Source organism: Haliotis rubra, unplaced genomic scaffold (genome assembly GCF_003918875.1).
Source record: "Haliotis rubra isolate DU_JTF1 unplaced genomic scaffold, ASM391887v1 Scf31, whole genome shotgun sequence".
In the NCBI taxonomy this organism is placed as follows: Eukaryota; Metazoa; Mollusca; class Gastropoda; order Lepetellida; family Haliotidae; genus Haliotis; species Haliotis rubra.
The window spans coordinates 1,486,687-1,505,934 of NW_025766980.1; the positions used below are offsets into that span (position 1 = coordinate 1,486,687).

General features: G+C 41.0%; 1 protein-coding gene across 1 annotated transcript in view; it reads left to right on the top strand.

Annotated features, from left to right (window-relative positions):
• LOC124283079 (glutamate receptor 2-like) overlaps positions 1-18,964 on the top strand; it is an 85,193-nt gene extending 66,229 nt beyond the window's left edge. Inside the window, 15 exon segments of the mRNA XM_046719101.1 lie at positions 320-373; positions 1,037-1,198; positions 1,730-1,933; positions 2,740-2,847; positions 3,374-3,496; positions 6,342-6,411; positions 6,977-7,119; positions 7,988-8,343; positions 9,959-10,157; positions 11,105-11,320; positions 11,323-11,351; positions 13,370-13,481; positions 14,189-14,317; positions 14,938-15,066; positions 16,313-18,964. Coding sequence (XP_046575057.1) covers positions 320-373; positions 1,037-1,198; positions 1,730-1,933; positions 2,740-2,847; positions 3,374-3,496; positions 6,342-6,411; positions 6,977-7,119; positions 7,988-8,343; positions 9,959-10,157; positions 11,105-11,320; positions 11,323-11,351; positions 13,370-13,481; positions 14,189-14,317; positions 14,938-15,066; positions 16,313-16,384 — 2,106 coding nt within the window. The 3' untranslated portion in view covers positions 16,385-18,964.
• Positions 18,965-19,248: the final 284 nt, after the last annotated feature.

Genomic DNA, 19,248 nt, shown 5'->3' on the forward strand with positions numbered 1-19,248 from the left:
TAGTTTAGAACGATCTAAGGGAGATAACCTCTACAAACGAGTTTCAACATTCTAAGAACGATTGTCTCCCTTACGTTTTGATTAGATTTGTTGCTCAGCTTGACGTAACATGTTCATTATTTCAAACGTGATTTTTTTACATCTGTATTCTGATTAGGGGTGTTTTTAACCTAATTAGTTATTACTGGTTTGGCATTAAACGACGCTGAAATGCCAAGTTCTTTCAAACATTTCACATCGGAAGTAAGATCATTTTTCAATGAAAATATCGTTTTGCCAACATTGTAGCAGAAACATTGACAATCATTTTCTTTTTCAGATACCTGAAGTCGGTATGAACAAATATGGCTACAATTATTTGCTTGGCTCTTTGGTGAGTGGATTATCTTCTCGTGTCATTCACTGAGTTCTCGATAGCATATGCAAATATGTCACTCTTGAGATCTACTTAAAACAAGTAAGGGTGGAGGGGTAGCCTGGTGGTTAAAGCGTTCGCTCGTCATGCCGACCACCCGGGTTCGATTCCTCACATGGGTACAATGTATGAAGCCCATTTCTGGTGTCCCCCGCTGAAATACGTATGGAATAAGTGACGTAAAACCATATTCAATTTACGATTTTAAAATCTGCTATTGATCTAACGCAGAAAACGTAACTTTACGCTGATCAGTGTGTAAAAGCTCTCCACGCGGCAAGTTATCGAAATATGTATGTCTGGCAACAGTGAGGGACAAAGTCTGCCTTTTTATAAGCTTGTGTGATGAGAGAATGGACTTCTCCGTTATATAGTCTTTATCCCACCAACAATACAACAAACAAGTCTGGATTTAGACCCTGGAAGTGTTGCTTTTGGTCAATTCCTTTTTAATCACCGAAAATTATTCAACAGGGGTAATGTTAAAGTATTTGTTTAGTTGCAATACAAGTGACAGACAAAATATTAAGTGATACCTGATAACAAAACATATTACCACACTATATACACGTTTCTAACTTATCAACTTTTCGTCTATATGTAAAAAATGTCTCTTTTCAGGATTTCAAAAATTTAAATTTGACACGCTACCGCCACGGTGGAGTCAACGTCACGGGATTTCAACTTCTCGACGAGAAAAACGAGATTAGCCGAGGTTTTCTGGAGGCCCTGGGCATGACCCCCGGGCGCTTTTCCTCCCCTAAGGATTACCAGTCCGTCCCCGTGAGTCAATACACCTCGTGATGCACCAGGGACCCTGGTAGCGCTACTACTATCTAAAGTTTAAGTTAGAATATGCGAGTTTCGATCATCATTACACTAAGATCGCTTTGTGCATATGGGCCCAGTTCACAAATGTTACGAAGTTACACTTTCACAACATTCCTGAAAGTTACTATGAAGAATTCGTGGAGTTTCACAACATTCCTGTCATAAGCATTCACAAGATTCCTGAAAGTTACTCCTCGAAGAATTCAGTGGAGCATTAGATCAAAGTATTGGTGTCCACTTCTTGTCATAAGCCCCGAGGTAGACTTGATGACAAGGGGATACCAGGTTGTGTGTCTTCGTGCACCGACAGAGTGGACAGCTGCTCATGCTATTAACCACTATTTGTTTTGGCAGTTACCTGATACCTGACGGTACGCGATATACATGGATATACATACATATATTCTCACTATTACCTAGACTCATGTCGTCTAAACACTCTATGAATGTATCGTGGTCTTCAATACTGTTATCCATGTTCAGGTCCGTGCGGCCCTGTTGGTGGATGCAGTGTATCTGCTGGGCCAGGCCATCTACAGCATGATGCAGAACGACAGCGAGGTGTTCCGCTACAACTTCAGGCGAGGAGACCTGTACACCTACAACGACACTAAAGGGATACCCTGTGATAAAAACCCGCCAGTACCCTGGATGCACGGGGAGGAAATTCTACACAGAATAAAACAGGTAAAACGTGGGAGTTTCTGTCTGCATGCGTCCGTCTGCACGTGCATTGTTCAATCTATTCCAGCTACATGACGGCAGGATGTAAATAAATGAATCTGGTCAGGCCAAACTAGTGATGGATATTATGAGCAAACATCCACATTATGGGAAGACAACGACCATGACCACCCCGTCAACTTGGTCATATCGACCCTCATAGTTTACTGAAGACGATTTCCAGTCCACAAGGGGAATATTGTTTCCAGTCGTATTTCGTCTTTATCGCGTAAAGCGACCAGTGAAATCTAATATTTTCATAAGAGGTCAATTATCTATAAATCAATTATCCGTTTTGCTAATATTTCTTTATAATCAACCCTGAAAACAACCGAGAATTTACGTCCACTGATTACCCCAACCCGATCTTAAATGGGACGGGGCGGTGGGGTAGCCTAGTGGTTAAAGGGTTGGCTCGTCATGCCGAAGACCCGGGTTCGAATCCCCACATGGGTACAATGTGTGAAGCCCATTTCTGGTGTCCCCCGCCGTGATGTTGCTGGAATATTGCTAAAAGCGGCGTAAAACCAAACTCAGTCATTCAGTTAAATGGGACACTGGTGGCTCGACGGTCTATTGTAACCAACTAAACTGCAAGGATGCACTGGTGGTCGGTTCGATTCCCAAATTCTTCTTGATTTCGAACGAGAAAAGGAATTTATGATTTACAAATGGCCGATGTATCTAAATGGAGAATGAAGTTGTCCTGTAAGGTGTGGCATTGCTACAATCGGTCATGGCTTTATATAATATATGGCACCTGTTTACAGATGCAGCCAACAGGTCTGTCCGGCGTACTGTCCTTCGACAGGAAGGGCTTCAGGCAGGACTACAGTCTCGGAGTATACTCCGTCAGTCTGGACAATGGTCCCTCCAAGGTAAAAATTATATTCTCTGCTCATAAAGATATGTAGGAGAACCTATTGAAAGTTGCAGTAGTGTATCTAGTAACCATGGATACTGGCCTGCCAAATGTAGCAATGGTGTATTCATTTGCCCTGGATACTGGGTTAAAAAGAGCATTGTACGATCGCTTGGTGCATGACTGAAATAAATATCAAAATTATTTGAAGGGATTACTGATTAATTTGTTAAAAGTTAAACTGAAACATGAAATATTCAACATTAAAAGTATGAAACCAAGAGACTGAAAACCCCGATTGACACAAGCTGACAGATGGTCCTCAGCCATGCCACCAAAACTCTCGCAATATTTAAACTAGTCTTAGCGCTAAGATCGCTTTGCTTAAGGGAGCCCTGGGCATCGAATCTCTGTACGCTCCATAACGATTTTATTCCAACATGTCGGCCTGTGAAGAATGTATTTCAGTTTGTAATTTCACTTACTATAATTACCATGTCTCACATACACACTGATTCGTTACTGTCACTTGTCACTTGCAGATCGGCACCTGGTACAGCAGCGAGCGGGGGTTCGAGAGCGAGGAGCACGACACACTCCATCTACCAGATATACAGTATTTAGACAGGGGAGCTAACTCCACCAAGATTATAACGTCGATACTGGTAATATAATTCACTTTGCCTTCTTATCACACATCATATACAACCGCCTCAAAAACTTGCCGTAATATTTCCATATCCGACAGACACTTTGGGGGGATATATGTACCAAAGGCAAATTTAATATTGCCAAAAGCTTATATGCAATGATGTGATTTTAGGAGCATGGACAATTTGCTGAACATGGGCCTCACACTTTCACTAAAAACGTTCCATTTTCATTTTCATGTGGAATTAGTTTTTTTGCAATATTGTAAAATTCTAAATGTGAAATGATTTCCGGTCTCTAAGTAAATATGCATTAAAACGCCAACCCTGAATATTTATTAATGTAATTAAAGTTAGCTGAATGACCAGTTTAAAGCCATGTTGATATATAAACTGAGGCCCAGATACCGAGTTTTTCTGTGTTGGGGTGAGTGTGTCACTGAAAAATCTGAAGGACCTGTATATTGTTAAATTGGATGTTATATCTGTTTAATTTTCACTCATTCCTGCAAGTTTGCTAAAAGTGATAAACTGGTGGGTAAATTTGTGTAGCAATAAATTGATTCAGTGAACACTGGGGTAAGCTTTGAAGTACAACCATGGTTTAGATGTTGTCAATGTGCCAGAAAATGAAACAATATGAAGGAAGGCGTTTCCTATTCTCGCGGTACTTACGGATATCGGCTGAAAAAATAACACAAACATCGTATTCATGCTTGTTGTTTTTAAATGAAGGGCCTTCTCCTCTAACATCTAAATCTATCAGCTGCCAGATCCATCAGGTGAATTACCACTCGTGAGCCCGGTGATAAACAATGCCATCCGCCATTGACGAAACGAGGCTTCTCCCATTCTCGCGGTATTACCAGGAATTAACGTTATTGAGTGTATGTAAGAGCAATCCTGCCGGAAAAGGCGGGAAAAAGTAATGACATGTCCAAGTTGGTATAAACTCCACAATATTCGTGACACTGCAAGATTTTGATCACTTACAGTCTTGGTCCACTTCCTAGTTACCAGTAGGTGATGTAAACAACCGGTAAGTGTCGCGCATCGGCGATTTCGGCAGAAAACGTGTTTACCGCGAGAATAGGAAACCCGTGAGAATGGTAGACGGGCCTATACTAAGATACGATGATTAAAATACCGGTCAGTTCTTGTTTAGTATGCGATAATAATATTTTGAAAGGTATTAAAACACAGTAGCAGTAGAGATGATCAAGCACCAGTACAGTCAACTGAATATATGTTCGGGTACGGATCAAGCAAACATAACATAAGATAAACTGAGAGGTGGTTTCTTTGGCTCCTCTTTGATTAAGATCGTTATCACTGATTAGTTACGTATCAGCATGTCGATTGAGGTCATATTTTTCGTTCAGTTCATCCTGGATATTCAGTTGAGTATTGACAGTGTATGAAATAAGGCCCGTCGACCGCTTTTAGATAAGATGTTCCATCAGGGGCGGATACAGCTTTTTGAGAAAGGGGAGATGCACAATATTGAGAAAAGGAGGGGTGCACATTTCATTTTCACCCGAGTTTCAATGGTCATTTAACAAACTTTCAGCACCAAAGGGGTGCGCACCCTGCACCCCCACCCCACCCCCTCTGGATCCGACCATACATCTGAGTAAATGTCCCCCATATCTTAAGATCTATTCTCTGAAAACTACTGTTGTGAATAGACTGATCGACAGTAAATACACGATACAGGTTCATTAAATTATTCATTGTTACTACAAATTCTGATGTCTGTCTTGGGCTTTGGCTTATCTTATACACTGGTGTTGACTAATGTATTATTGTCGCTTCACTGTGGTATGAATTGAACACCGTATGAATTGAAAACCGTATGAACACGCGTAGATTTTTATGTATTCAGCTTTTCACACTGACGTGGGTGTTGTCGTGGTCTCACAGAGGGGTCATACAGCTGTAGTTTACCCCGTTGTAAAAATACTAGCCAGCACACAAAGGACACTCCTTTATTGTTATCGGTTGTTTTTGAGTATGATATGATTTAAAACTTGATTTAAGACTTAATTCATTAAAAATCCGTTTAAGCCCAAGTCTTCATTGACCAATGTTTCTTATACAGATGATTTTTAAAAACTCTTGCACAGATAAGTGCTGGCTAAGCAAACATGGTCACACTGAACAACATTCATTCAAGTTTCGTTTGTATACTACCCATCAAAAGTTTAGACTCACTAGTGTAACTGTAGCCACTTACTTCAGTCAACTGTTCTAAACTAGAACTTTTGCAAAATATTCCATACTGGTACTCTTTACACATGAACTGATGTATTGTAAAAGAAATTCGTAACGTTGAAAAGATTACTGTCATGAGATCAATAAATGATGAAACTGGGCGAACTCTTAACAAATCTTTACACCAAAACGCAGCAGTTCACATGCACGATATTTGTACATGCATTTCAGAAAATTGATGCATGATCCTCGAGCAATTCATCTGCATAAGGTTTGCAGTTGGTTCCCCCAAGTTAGTGGACAAATTCATCTTCGATGTAACCATACATATACACACATAACATAGTGAGCGTTTTAAGTGAGTCTAAACTTTTGATGAGTAGTATATAAGAAGCAAACTCGGTATAGTTTCTTTTGCCCAACATTTTATATAAAAATACGTTTTTTGTCTTATTTCTCGTACGGGTGTGTTCCAAAAGCATTAAAACATGAAAACAAACGTTTGTTTCAGTTTGTTCATAGATAATTGGATAGATTGGTATATCGGATTGTTAGTCAGACTGTTTACGTTCTATGGCGATTGTCCAGCTCTCTCTACAGGAGCTGAAGTGATTATTTACTGTTGACCGTTAGTGTGGGCTTTCAGGTAGATCCTTTCTTGATGTGGGCCAAGGAAGACGCTGGAAGACCAAAGCTTGGAAATGACAGGTTTCAGGGTAATACTTATACACAAAGTAGCTATTCTTGAGCGGAGTCTCCACACAGTTGAACGCTCTTGTGTCGAATTCTGATTGATTGAGAATACGTTTTCGGCTAATCCGAAATGTAGGCACATTTAACACTGATGGAAATGTTCAGTTATTCTGATCAAGGCGACCCTTCCATATGCAATGTTATTGAGACAAAAAGGCAAGCTGGAGATATCCGTCAACACCATATCAGAGATAAGTTATGGCTTAAACTGAAGAGATGTGCAGGGAGAGGACAATCAGTTCGAAAAATTATAACATTTGTAGTTCGACACGAGGGTGTTGCTGTTTTCTATTTCATGATAAATGATTTCAAGGCTTTTATTGCATTCAGGCCATATTCGGGATATAGAGTTATCAATTATATCAACACGAGTTGATAAATCTCACTTCGTTTATACCTAGTTGTTTTGAATAAAGGGCATGCTTAGCATACCACATCGCTTCAGGAAGGATTTGCCAACATTTAAGTGTTCTTGCGTTTGGTATTTCTCTCATTCTGAGATCGTCTGTGTTTGTTCCTTGTTGCTAGGTTACGCCGCTGACCTGTCCTACGCTATGTCTGTGAAGGTGGGCTTCGACTTCGCCATTAAGCTGGTGGACGATGGAGCCTATGGGTTGAAGGACAACAGCACCAACACCTGGAACGGGATGATTGGAGAACTCACTCGAAACGTCAGAAGACATCACAATGGCACATTGCCATAACTTGTTATATTAATTTATTTGGTATTATCTAAATATTAATGCTTAGACATATCTTTATAACTGAATTTGCCTTTATTGGTGACATTATTACTAATTCACAAACCCACACAGTTCTGATCAGCCCAAAACTGCATTGGAGATTTCACTATCAACTCACAACCCACCACACCTACAGTAGTGGTCATCTCACTATCAACTCACAACCCACCACACCTTCAGCTGTTGTCATCTCACTATCAACTCACAACCCACCACACCTACAGCTGTTGTCATCTCACTATCAACTCACAACCCACCACACCTACAGCTGTTGTCATCTCACTATCAACTCACAAACCACCACACCTACAGCTGTTGTCATCTCACTATCAACTCACAAATCATCACACCTACAGCTGTTGCCATCTCACTACCAACTCACAAACCACCACAGAGATAGTTGGGATCAACGCTAACCTGCGTTGGTGATTTCCTAATGGAATGTAAAAACAGAGATTCCAGTGGGTGTTAAAGTCGGAAAATGATTTAGTGATGAAAATAATGCACAGCGTGTTTAAGAGACACGCATTGTATCCCTTGGCATCATCAATAATCACCAGGGTATCTCCACACTAGTAGAGATTATCGGAAGGTATACCCTGGAGATTATCGAGGATACCTGATGAGCAGGTGATGTCAAGTAAAGAGAGAACATGTTAACAGTTACCGCATCAAGCCTATTTTCTATTCACATCACAACCAAACCAGCATTAGCATTTAATTGGGGGATAGAAATACCATTTTGTCACGCTATTAAACGGTCGATCCCTCAGAAAACTTGTATTTTGTTTCTCAGGAAGCTGATATGGCAATAGCTCCACTGACAATCACAGCTGATCGAGAACGTTTTGTGGACTTCTCCAAACCTTTCATGAACTTCGGCATCAGCATCATGATCAAGAAGCCGGACAAACAGAAGCCGGGTGTGTTCTCCTTCATGCAGCCCCTGCGCCTGGAGATCTGGGTGTGCATCACAGTGGCCTACATCGGGGTCAGTGTGGGGCTATTCCTGGTTAGTAGGTTCAGCCCACTCGAGTGGAAGAAGGGCCCCGATGCCACAGAGGAGGAGCTAGCCAACGAATTCTCCTTACTCAACTCATTCTGGTTCTCCATGGGTGCGCTTATGTTCCAAGGAAGCGACTCCTGTCCGAGGTGAGTTCACATCGTTCGAGTTTAACGGGTTATTCCGCTGCGTGCATATACATTATAGGCGTTAAAGACCATTTCCATATTTGCCTATTCAATCGCCAACACTCGCGATTTTCCGTACGATGAAGGAAGCCGTCCCTGCTATCAATGTTTTGTGTGGAAACACGACTTTGCAAAACAGTGCTTTCGACTTCCCAAGAATGAAACGAGTTGGTTACGAATATAGTAGTTAACTCCAGAATGACACAGGCGGTGGCGAATGTACCCGCAGGAATATGAACTAAATTTAGTTCAGATCATCGACCCAAAACACAAAGGAATCCATTCTACGTGTTTGTGTTCAGCGTTCAATGATCTGTTTACAAATGGCATAACGGTATACGATTGTGCATTGTGAGGACATCTATTTATGTGATGTATCTACTCAAGACCATTCCAGGAATAGGCTGAGGGAAGCTTCACGGTTTGGTCCGGTAGGGTGCCAATCTCAAGTCTTGATCTGGAGTTGTAATAGTTGCAGTGCCACGTTGGAGGGCGAGACGTGGGTTAATGCTTAGTCTCTACGTATCTTATATTATATAGAGAGAATTTTGATAGAAACTAACGATACCTATTAAATTGAAAATGGGCCCTAGTGAGATAGGAGATTCAGAACGTGAGGAAATCTGGACTAGATTCATTTTGGGCTTTAGAAGGGAAAGTAATGCGGTTCAGGGACTGTGAGGCAGACTAGTCGAAACGGTTTGCCTATGCAATTGGTGTTAATTGCTAGACTGATGGTACGTAATCTGGAGACTTGTGAACTGACTGAAACATGCCAATTTTGGGGCTCCTAGCAATTGATACAATATCTTAAAGGGGGTCGTTTGTGTTGCGCCACTCATGATCATTTAATACGACACCAGTTTAAAAGGAGAAAATACATACGCATATATTATAATTAGTATTGATCTGCATGCCTTATCCCAGACAGTTGATAAAGTTTCTCTTCTAAAAAAGCATAATGATTTTGTGCGCCGATTACTGAGAAAGTGTTGTTCCAAATATACCAGTTGTTACATTTGTCCATTTTCTAAAAGGCATGGTTTACTCACAGCTTTCGGCCATTGGAGCCATGGAGAGGGGTACACAAATAATTTAACGTGGTGTAGACTAAGACTTGTTGGACGATTTTGTGGAAATCTCGGTGGCTGAGTGGGCTAGATCGCTGAGTTTCTGTGCTGGCGATTTGGTGCCTTACTGGTGTGGGTTCGGATCCCAAATGGGACTCAAGAACAAGAAATCGTAGTTACTGGGAAATTGTAATCCCAAATATAGCATTTGTTACATTCACTTCCAAGTAGGCACGGCGTATTCATAGATATAACCTTACTCCGGAACTACAATAGCAACATCTAACTGAAGGAGTTTGAGTTTTAATATATAATTTTCAATGAAGTAAATATTAAGGTATCTTGTGTTTTCAAAACTTTACAGTTCATCAAAGTATTGTTTTTACCGAGAACATCAATTCAACTGAATTTCCATTCAAGATGATAGATATTGTAGCTGATATGTAAAACCATTCTTCATTTTCCTCTGAATGTTTTCTCGTCCTCAGTAGTTGCTTCTGTTTCAGGTCGGTGTCAGGTCGTATAATAGGTGGCGTGTGGTGGTTTTTCGTCCTCATAATCATATCCTCCTATACTGCCAACCTGGCTGCCTTCCTCACTATAGAGCGGATGTTTACACCTATAGAGTCGGCAGACGACCTTGCGAAGCAGACGGCAATCAAATATGGAACAATTGATTCAGGAACATCGTTACTATTTTTCAAAGTGAGTCACGTTCACAAGTACCTAAAACCTTAATGGTATCGTGTTTCTACAGAGCAGCTATTACTGGACCAAACATCCGGAAGCTCAAAGTTGAAGCAAATGGTTCCGTTAATGGTTGGCCAATCAAAGCTCTCACTGTACAGCAATCGATAAGCATGTATGGCAAGGGCAGGTGATACCAGACAAAAGAGGCGAGGGACATCCAGTAGGACTGTATTAACGACACAGCACCTCTAGGTCAGCCAGGGGATACAACTTCAAAAAAGCCTTCAGAATGGTATTTGTTGTTATCTTGTCTTTCCATACAACAAGGACTACTCGGCTCAGTATCAGAATCTGTGCGGATTCCATTTTAAACTCCGGTATGGTATAGATTTGACTAGTGGTACTAAACCAGCATTGGTCTCGACTAGTACTACAAGCAGACACACGCACACGCACACGCACACGCACACGCACACTCACTCACTCACCGCTCTGTGCATGCTCGAATCGCCATACACTCGCTATTGGTCGCCTATAATCGAAATATGTTTTCTTAAGCAAAAAAGCGAAAACCGAAAAAGATATTAACGATATCATTAAGAACGTGATCGAGCCAACCTAAACATTAACAAACCCACTTTGTTTAGCATGATTTCTAATACAAATAATAATTACTGTCCGGTCATGCGGCGTTTTCTTTAAAAATATGCTGTAAAACCACATATGCAACTGTGCACCAAGAATACATACATCTCAATACCTGTGAAGATCCTGGTTAGAATTGGTCTTCAGCAACCCATGCTTGTCGTAAGAGGCGACTAAAAGGATCGGGTGGTCGGGTGTATCCCAGTTGCACCTTCAAATAATGACCTTCCTACAACCAAACACTTCCTCAGAATATCTATAGGTCAGGTTTAACAATCTCTCTCTAACAATGTATCTTTTTCCTCAACTCCTGCAAGAACTCCGAGGTACCCACGTATAAACAGATGTGGAACTTTATGAGCGCTAACCCGGATGTGTTCGTCAAGTCGGCAGCAGAGGGCGTTGCCAAGGTCAGGGACTCTAAGGGCAAGTACGCGTTCCTATTGGAATCCTGCTTCAACGAATACGAAAACAACCGGAAGCCGTGCGATACCTTGAAGGTGGGCCCCAAACTCAACTCAAAGGGTTTCGGTGTGTTGCTACGCCAAGGGGCTCGGAATTAAGGTAATTTGATACTTTGAAAATCATATTGTTAAATGATATACATATTCCGTAAGAGTTCAAATGTAGCGATTGTCAGCCATTAAGTTATTTGATGACGTGCTGGTTGAAACCTATACACAAGAGGAAGCATTGTGCTTCACATGGAGTATATTGTAACAAATCATCTATTTGTAGCGCATTTTCACCTTAAATCACAACAAATCCATATTGCTGCTACTGTGTCGCAACCTCATACTCTCAGCAGTTGATACAAATATCCAAATGGAGCCCTCTGTAAGTCTAGGTGCACTTATTCCCAAATGAGTAAGTATTGATATGTTCCATAGGGCAGTATCCAATTCCTATATGTGACTTCAGTCAATCTGTTATTCCATGGCAAGGGTGTCTTGAGTCAAAGACAGAAGTATCGTGTGTGCATACCAGACGATTCCATATACAATATGAATACTTACATGGATTGTTCATGTATTTAAGAAGCTTTGCTCGGCCTGCTGTTGACTTAGGAGAGCTTGTGTTTTAATCAGGCCCTTCAGTATGTTTGCCTACATTTCCCCAGAATTATTCAAGTAGGAAATAACACCTACAAAACATTTGATTACATAAGGCCATTTAGAAAGGTCAAATGTAACATGTGTTATATTTGGGGTTCTAGTTCTTCTAGTACAAATTCTAGTACCTTTTTTAGTTGAGCCCCATCTGGGATTCGAACTCACACCCTCAGAGTCAGGCACATAACCGCCAGCACACAGTCAGCCGCCTAACCCGCTCAGCTACCGCGACTTCCACTTCCACTGTTACATTTTACCACTTTCTAAATGGCATTGTGTAATCATAGCTTTCGGCCGTGGGAGCCGTGCCAATTAACATCTATCAGAGGGGTACACAAAGCCCGCAGTCTAGACTACCAGTTGTCCGACATCCATTTTGTGGAAGTCGCAGTGGGTGAGCGGGTTAGGCGGCTGACTTTGTGTGCTGGCGATTAGGTGCCTGACTCTGAGGGTGTGAGTTCGAATCCCGGATAGGGCTCAACTCAAAAAAGTACTAGAATTTGTACTTTATTAAGAAAGTGTAATCCCAAATATAACATATGTTACAAAACATTTAGCAATTATTTATTATTCATTGGGACATTGTCATGTTTGATGGTCAATTGTTTTTGTATTACAAAATACATACATACTATTTATAATTACATACAGAATTTATTAACTTGAACATTTAATAACCGACAAAGATAGGAAGGAATAACTGAATCAAATGGCACGGGAAGTGACTACTTTGCCTTACGCTCTCGCAGATTTGCTGAAAATATTCCTCTTCTTTAAGTCTGTTGGCTTGGGAGGACAATATTTTGTTTTGGAGAAGGTCATATGACCCTTTCGCAATCAATACAAATACAGATGAAATAATACATGTTACCCTACTGAGGAGCCATGAGGCGGAAACGACCAAATAAAACGTAAAAGTTAACTAAAATAGAACGATCCACAGAAACCAATGACTGTCTGATGTGTGTTTCTTTATTTCAGTATGTCAGGCCGCGCGGCCAATAACACAGTTGCATTTCAAGAATTAACCCATCTCGTGGTTTTAACTTTTGTCATAAAGAAAATACAGTTACTGATATACTTATACACTTATATTTGTAGAATTTTAAAGTTATTAAAGTATAGTTGTTGCAACGTTCAAGTGATAGCCAGGGGAGATAATTCTGGTTTTGTAGTTCTGCGCAGTGAATACTTGATATTCACCTTTAATTCAAGGAGATCACAATAGAACAGACAAACATACCTTTCTTCGTGTAGATATTCCAGTATTTCGTAATAAGTTTACCTTCTAAATCACGAATCTATACCGAAAATCTACAAGAACACATCATTAGCGATTACCAAAGATATTTGCAATATAAAATTCTTGTTGAAGTGAAGATTTTGATTTCAAACCAGATTAATGCCCTTGTTATTTTGAAGAGGAGGTGCATTCGGTCCATTCTCTTTCACTGACAATTTCATTGACAGAGACAAGATCACTCTGGCCGTTTTAACTCTGCGAGAAGATGGAACTCTCCACACACTACAGAACAAATGGTGGTTTGAGAAAGGCCAGTGTGGAATAGACGGGGGATCAAAGGTCAGAAGACATAGCTCTCGGTTAAACATTGTACACTCTCCCCGTTAAATGTACGTATGGTATATAAAAGCAAGCCGAGGTCAATACATAATCAAAGTTTATAAACCCTTTAAGGTGTCTTCCACTTCAATAACACTGTTGATATATACTTTTATGACCGAGGCATTATTTCATACAATTTTAATATGTTCGAATTTGGTCTGTGCTCGGGGGGTTCATTGTCTTGTCTTCATATGTTCTTCGTCGTGGGTTTGTTTGTTGGTTGGTTGGTTCGTTGTTTGTTTTTCTTTGGGCAAGGCCATAGTTGTCACAGCATTAGCTGTATGAATCGTATTCCTTGTGTACTATTGCTATACCTTACCTGGAGTAAACAGACTCACACTCGTGTAAAAAAGGCCCCCGTGAAGATCCGGGGTAGAATAGGTCTTCACCAACCCATGCTTACCGTACAAGGCGACTATGCTTGTCATAAGAGGCGACTAACGGGATCGGGTAGTCAGGCTCGCTGACTTGGTTGACACATGTCATCGGTTCCCAATTGCGCAGATCGATGCTCATGCTGTTGATCACTGGATTGTCTGGTCCAGACTCGATTATTTACAGACCGCCGCCATATAGCTGGAATAATGCTGAGTGCGGCGTAAAACTAAACTCACTCACTCATGTAAAAAGGCACAGTTTGTCAACGATCTTATTTTCTCTCGCAGGACTCCGGGAAGCGGTCTTTGTCGCTAAGCAACGTTGCGGGTGTGTTCTACATTCTCGTCGGTGGTCTGGTGTTTGCAATCATTCTGGGAGTGTTTGAGTTTATGTGTTTTAGAGCGAAAAATCCAAAGGTACAGTTATAACTTCAAACATCAACACTATTTTTGAGTTCGCCATATTTGGTTGAGGGCTCATGTTAAAAGAGATAATGGCTCGAGTGTATCAACATTGTTTTCATGGCACGTGGTACGCTTCACTTCCTGCGACCATTTATCAGAATGTTTAACTGAAATAATTTATATTAATGGAAGAAGTGGATTCAGGTACCTACTATACGATTACAGTTTTAATGTTTTGATGGAAAAAAATTTAACATGCAGAATAAATTTAAGTAAATTTAAGAATTACATTACAGAGGACTTCATCATGTGCTCAAGTCATATGTTCTTGAAGTAGTAAACATCTGTTCCAAGAAAACCCCTTCCCGGTTAAGTTTGTAAGTCACACACCACTAATTCACCCAATTCACCTTCTTATCCATCAACTCACACACCCACTCACTCACGCACAAACTCACCTAACACACCCACTAACTCACGCACAAACTCACCAAACACACCCACTCACTCACGCACAAACTCACCTAACACACCTACAAACTCACTTTACCCAACCACTCACCTTCTCACCTCACCCACCCACTCACTTACAAACTCACCTTCTCACCAACTCACTCAACCGCTCTTCACAGGCTGCGTGCTCGCCATCTCAAGCAACGTACCTAAGGGGGACGGAGACAGCGACGACACTGTGTACTCCGAACGACAGAGAAGACGGCAATCTACCGTATGATTATCAAAATGAGAAAAATTTAGCAGAGGTACACGTAAGTTAGTTTGGTTTTCTTCTCTGACGTAAACTGGGATTACACACCACCCCTAGTGTCAGCTGCCATCAACGTACCCCAACAGACCTACCGGTGTTGGAAACGTCACATCACAAAATAACTTTGAACCAATTACATTTGTTTTGATTCAGCTCAAACTTCATAAAACATAAACACATTAAGATAAAAATATGCTAAGAAATGATTAATGGTATGAAATTATTAAAAGAAATCTCCCCTTTGCGAGTTCTACGCGACGGACAACGCCCTAACCTGGGCATTGGACATGTATCACGGGATATTGAGTCAAATCTGGAGTCGAGTACGGTGATCTGATGCCCAACTTAAACCCTTGGTATTACGTACAAAGCATAATGAATAGTGAATTAAATTAAATAACATTCATCCACTGGAACGGTTTCTATTCACCATGAATAGTTACACCCATAGCTGTACCCTGTCAACGGGCTAGGATCCGCATGTGGTCTCTGTGGTTGCCATCAAAGTGGTAAAGGTTTATACGACCTGATAAACGCTTCCAGTACCACCATGATCTCTATGGTTGCCATCAAAGTGGTAAAGGTTTATACGACCTGATAAACGCTTCCAGTACCACCATGATCTCTATGGTTGCCATCAAAGTGGTAAAGGTTTATACGACCTGATAAACGCTTCCAGTACCATCATGATCTGTATGGATGTCATCAAAGTGGTAAAGGTTTATACGACCTGATAAACGCTTCCAATACCACCATGATCTCTATGGTTGCCATCAAAGTGGTAAAGGTTTATACGACCTGATAAACGCTTCCAGTACCACCATGATCTCTATGGTTGCCATCAAAGTGGTAAAGGTTTATACGACCTGATAAACGCTTCCAGTACCACCATGATCTCTATGGTTGCCATCAAAGTGGTAAAGGTTTATACGACCTGATAAACGCTTCCAGTACCACCATGATCTCTATGGTTGCCATCAAAGTGGTAAAGGTTTATACGACCTGATAAACGCTTCCAGTACCACCATGATCTCTATGGTTGCCATCAAAGTGGTAAAGGTTTATACCACCATGATCCTTCTGGTTGTCATCAAAGTGGTAAATGTTATACGACCTGAGAAACGTTTGTCATATGAAAAACATACTGCGAGGAAAGGAAAATATTGAAAAATAAAAATGAAAGTTTCCACACAATAATGAAAAGTCAAATTTATTAACTTTCCTATCTCTGTTTATTTCAGTACACGTACGACCAACCTCGACTTTTTGGATTTGAGGCTTTTAATGACAACAAACCAAACACGGACGTTTAAACGAAGATGATCCTAAAGCTTAGTGTACAGCGAGCCACATCACACCAACTTGTTTCATCATCAAGGCCAGATGTAAATTCAAACAGCTCAACAACCTTTGACCTTGATGACCTCAAACGTGATCAGCTGCACGAGGATTTCAGAAAATGCACATGTCTATCGAAAACAAGAAACGCCATCTACCTTGAAGGTGTCTTATGATGTCAATAAAGGGGGAATAGAGTAGCGTAGTGGTTAAGTTGTTTGGCTGTAACCGAAAACCCGGTTCGATCCTTAGCAATTGACAGTGGTTGTGTATGAAGTATCTCGCACTCGCGTGGCTGGAAGAAAACAAACTTCGTACACTTAGGGTTGGTGGATATTGCTATGTTATTCAATATCGATAATGTGAGACGAGGCGAGTAATCTTAGATTTTTCTTAACCCGATGTAAAGAAGTGCTTAAGATCTGTAACTGAAGCGGACATAAAATATTCATGAACAGACATTGAAAGTCTAGACCTCTCACAGAGCAGAAATGATTTTGAGATTGAATTTTGGGAAACATTTACGAATTTGTGAAGGTAAGATAGCAAAGGGTTTGGGGTGTAAGTTACACCTATTGTGATAAATGAGAGTATAGAAGAATATCTGTGGCAACGAACCCGAGGTTTGGAATAAGTATATATTTGTAGTTTTGTTTGGATCATTCACGTTGGTGTTAACTAGTTAGTGCAGGAATCGGAAGTAAAAACTCCACTTAACTTTAACAGGTGCTTGATGCATTCGGCACAGAGGAACAGAACCATCACGGAAGTGGTCTGACCCGTATTGTTCCGGGAGAAGCCGAATGGTTACGGCAAGGAGCGAGTGGAGACGAATAACCCAAGATCATCTGAACCAAATGTGTATATATGTGTATAAGAGGTTTACACGCTGTAATCGTGTAACAAAGGTTTTATGTAGTTTTTACAAGCATTCTATTGTTACGTAACTGTGATCATTTGGTATACTGTGATTTTGTATGTCTGACTTGATTGACTTCAGTGTAAAGCTTCTTAGGTCTTGAGACAACACGAGGCCTAGTGTCAAGAAAGAATGGTAGTCTTTCTTGCTTAATGTACAATTTGTGGGGCAGGGTGAACGACTTGCACACAACTTACTGAGTCCGGCAGACGCTCCCAGGGGAAGGCGGCGAAGTGATGCTGACACTTAGTACTAGATAGCTGTATTGACCGGTCAATTCGTCCCTTCAAGTCCCTGAATTGCCTTTCTTCTGGTTTGTCCACGCTCTTCACGATGTCTGTCGGCTCTGCTCTATTCGCCTGTCCTGCCTGACTAACAAACTGCATCGGTCTGCGTAGGTTGGCAATTCTCATGAACATATTCTGCCTAGCTGGCTATATTTTGACGAGCTTGACACAAATTTATGTCTGACAAGTGTGCACAACAATAATGTTACATTAATACACTTTCAAAACTCCCTCAGTAAAAGCGTTAGCTGCATCAGTTGTTTGGATACAGTTTCTAGAGACAGGGAAGCCGATCTCCCTTGGTTTATCTGGATCCTACCATTCCCAGTGAAATTGTCCTGATAAATACATTACGAAACGAACGAGTTAAGAGTACGAGTTATTGCCACTCAATAAGTCCACCAACCCTCATTTTGATTGGGGGATCAAAGTCGTCAGATCTTGACTCAGGTAAATATATAGTAGAGTTAAAGATCTGCTCGAAGTAAACCTGAATATTATCGTCAATGCGAGAATGATACATTTTACGTAGGCGTGTTATAGAGATGCGTAGTTGGAGCGTCTGAATGGTGTGCGTGTAATGGGAATCGAATTGTGTGAGCACCGTGACCTAGGAACTGTGTATGCAAATAGTTTGTTTTCTTCACCGTCTCTGTGTTTACTAATAGTTACATTTGAAAGTCTCAATCAATCGATAATAACAGGGCGTGACCTGTACCTCATGATATAATTCCCGCGCCACTGTTATAATTACAAATCTGGGCCCCGTTCCTCAAAGCGATCGTAGCGCTACGACTGTTGTAAGGCTATGTTAAAGTATGGGAGTGACGATCGCCTTAGCGCTACGACCGTTTTGTGGAACGGGGCCCAGATCACGTGTTGAAAAACCACGTGACGCTTGAAATAGCACGATCATTTCAACTTCGTTTCAAGAACACGTATTGCTTAGAACGAGCATTCGACCTTGAATGGATGGTTGGTAAGTCAAATGGACAAAACAAAGACACTCCTAAACTGTCACAGACACGTATAATAGGCCTACATAGTACATACCAACCAATCAGATGTACTTGTGTATGCTGGGATGATTAAGTGCGTACGATAGACGTACTACTGTGTACGTTCGACTATTTAATTTGGGTTCCCGGAAGTCAGAGTGTCTACTCGTCCGGATACGAATTATTGTGGCGAGAGTTGACATGTCCGGTATGGACATTATAAGTTGGTCAAAGGTCACGAGGTGGACATGGGTTGATGTACCATCGATGTTTGTTTACGTTCCCTGAGCCCTGAACATAAACAAACATCGAGGGTACATCAACCCATGCACCCCTCGTGACCAGTGAACAACGTATTTATCTTATTTTGAATTGTTTGAAGCACGGGTACAAATGTTTTTGTAGCCATCGCTAGATTTTGCTGACAAGAAAAACAGATTTAGAGTTATGTCCCTTCCATCGATTTGCATTCGCAAAACATCGGTAATTTCCGTACATCGTATACGTGATTCAATGTAATTCGAGATAAAGAATTACTACCACGAAGTACAAAATGAGTTGACATTGACAGCGGGGTACATTGAAATGTTACTCGCTTGTAAGGGGGTACATTGAAAATAATAAAAGAGCGCTCA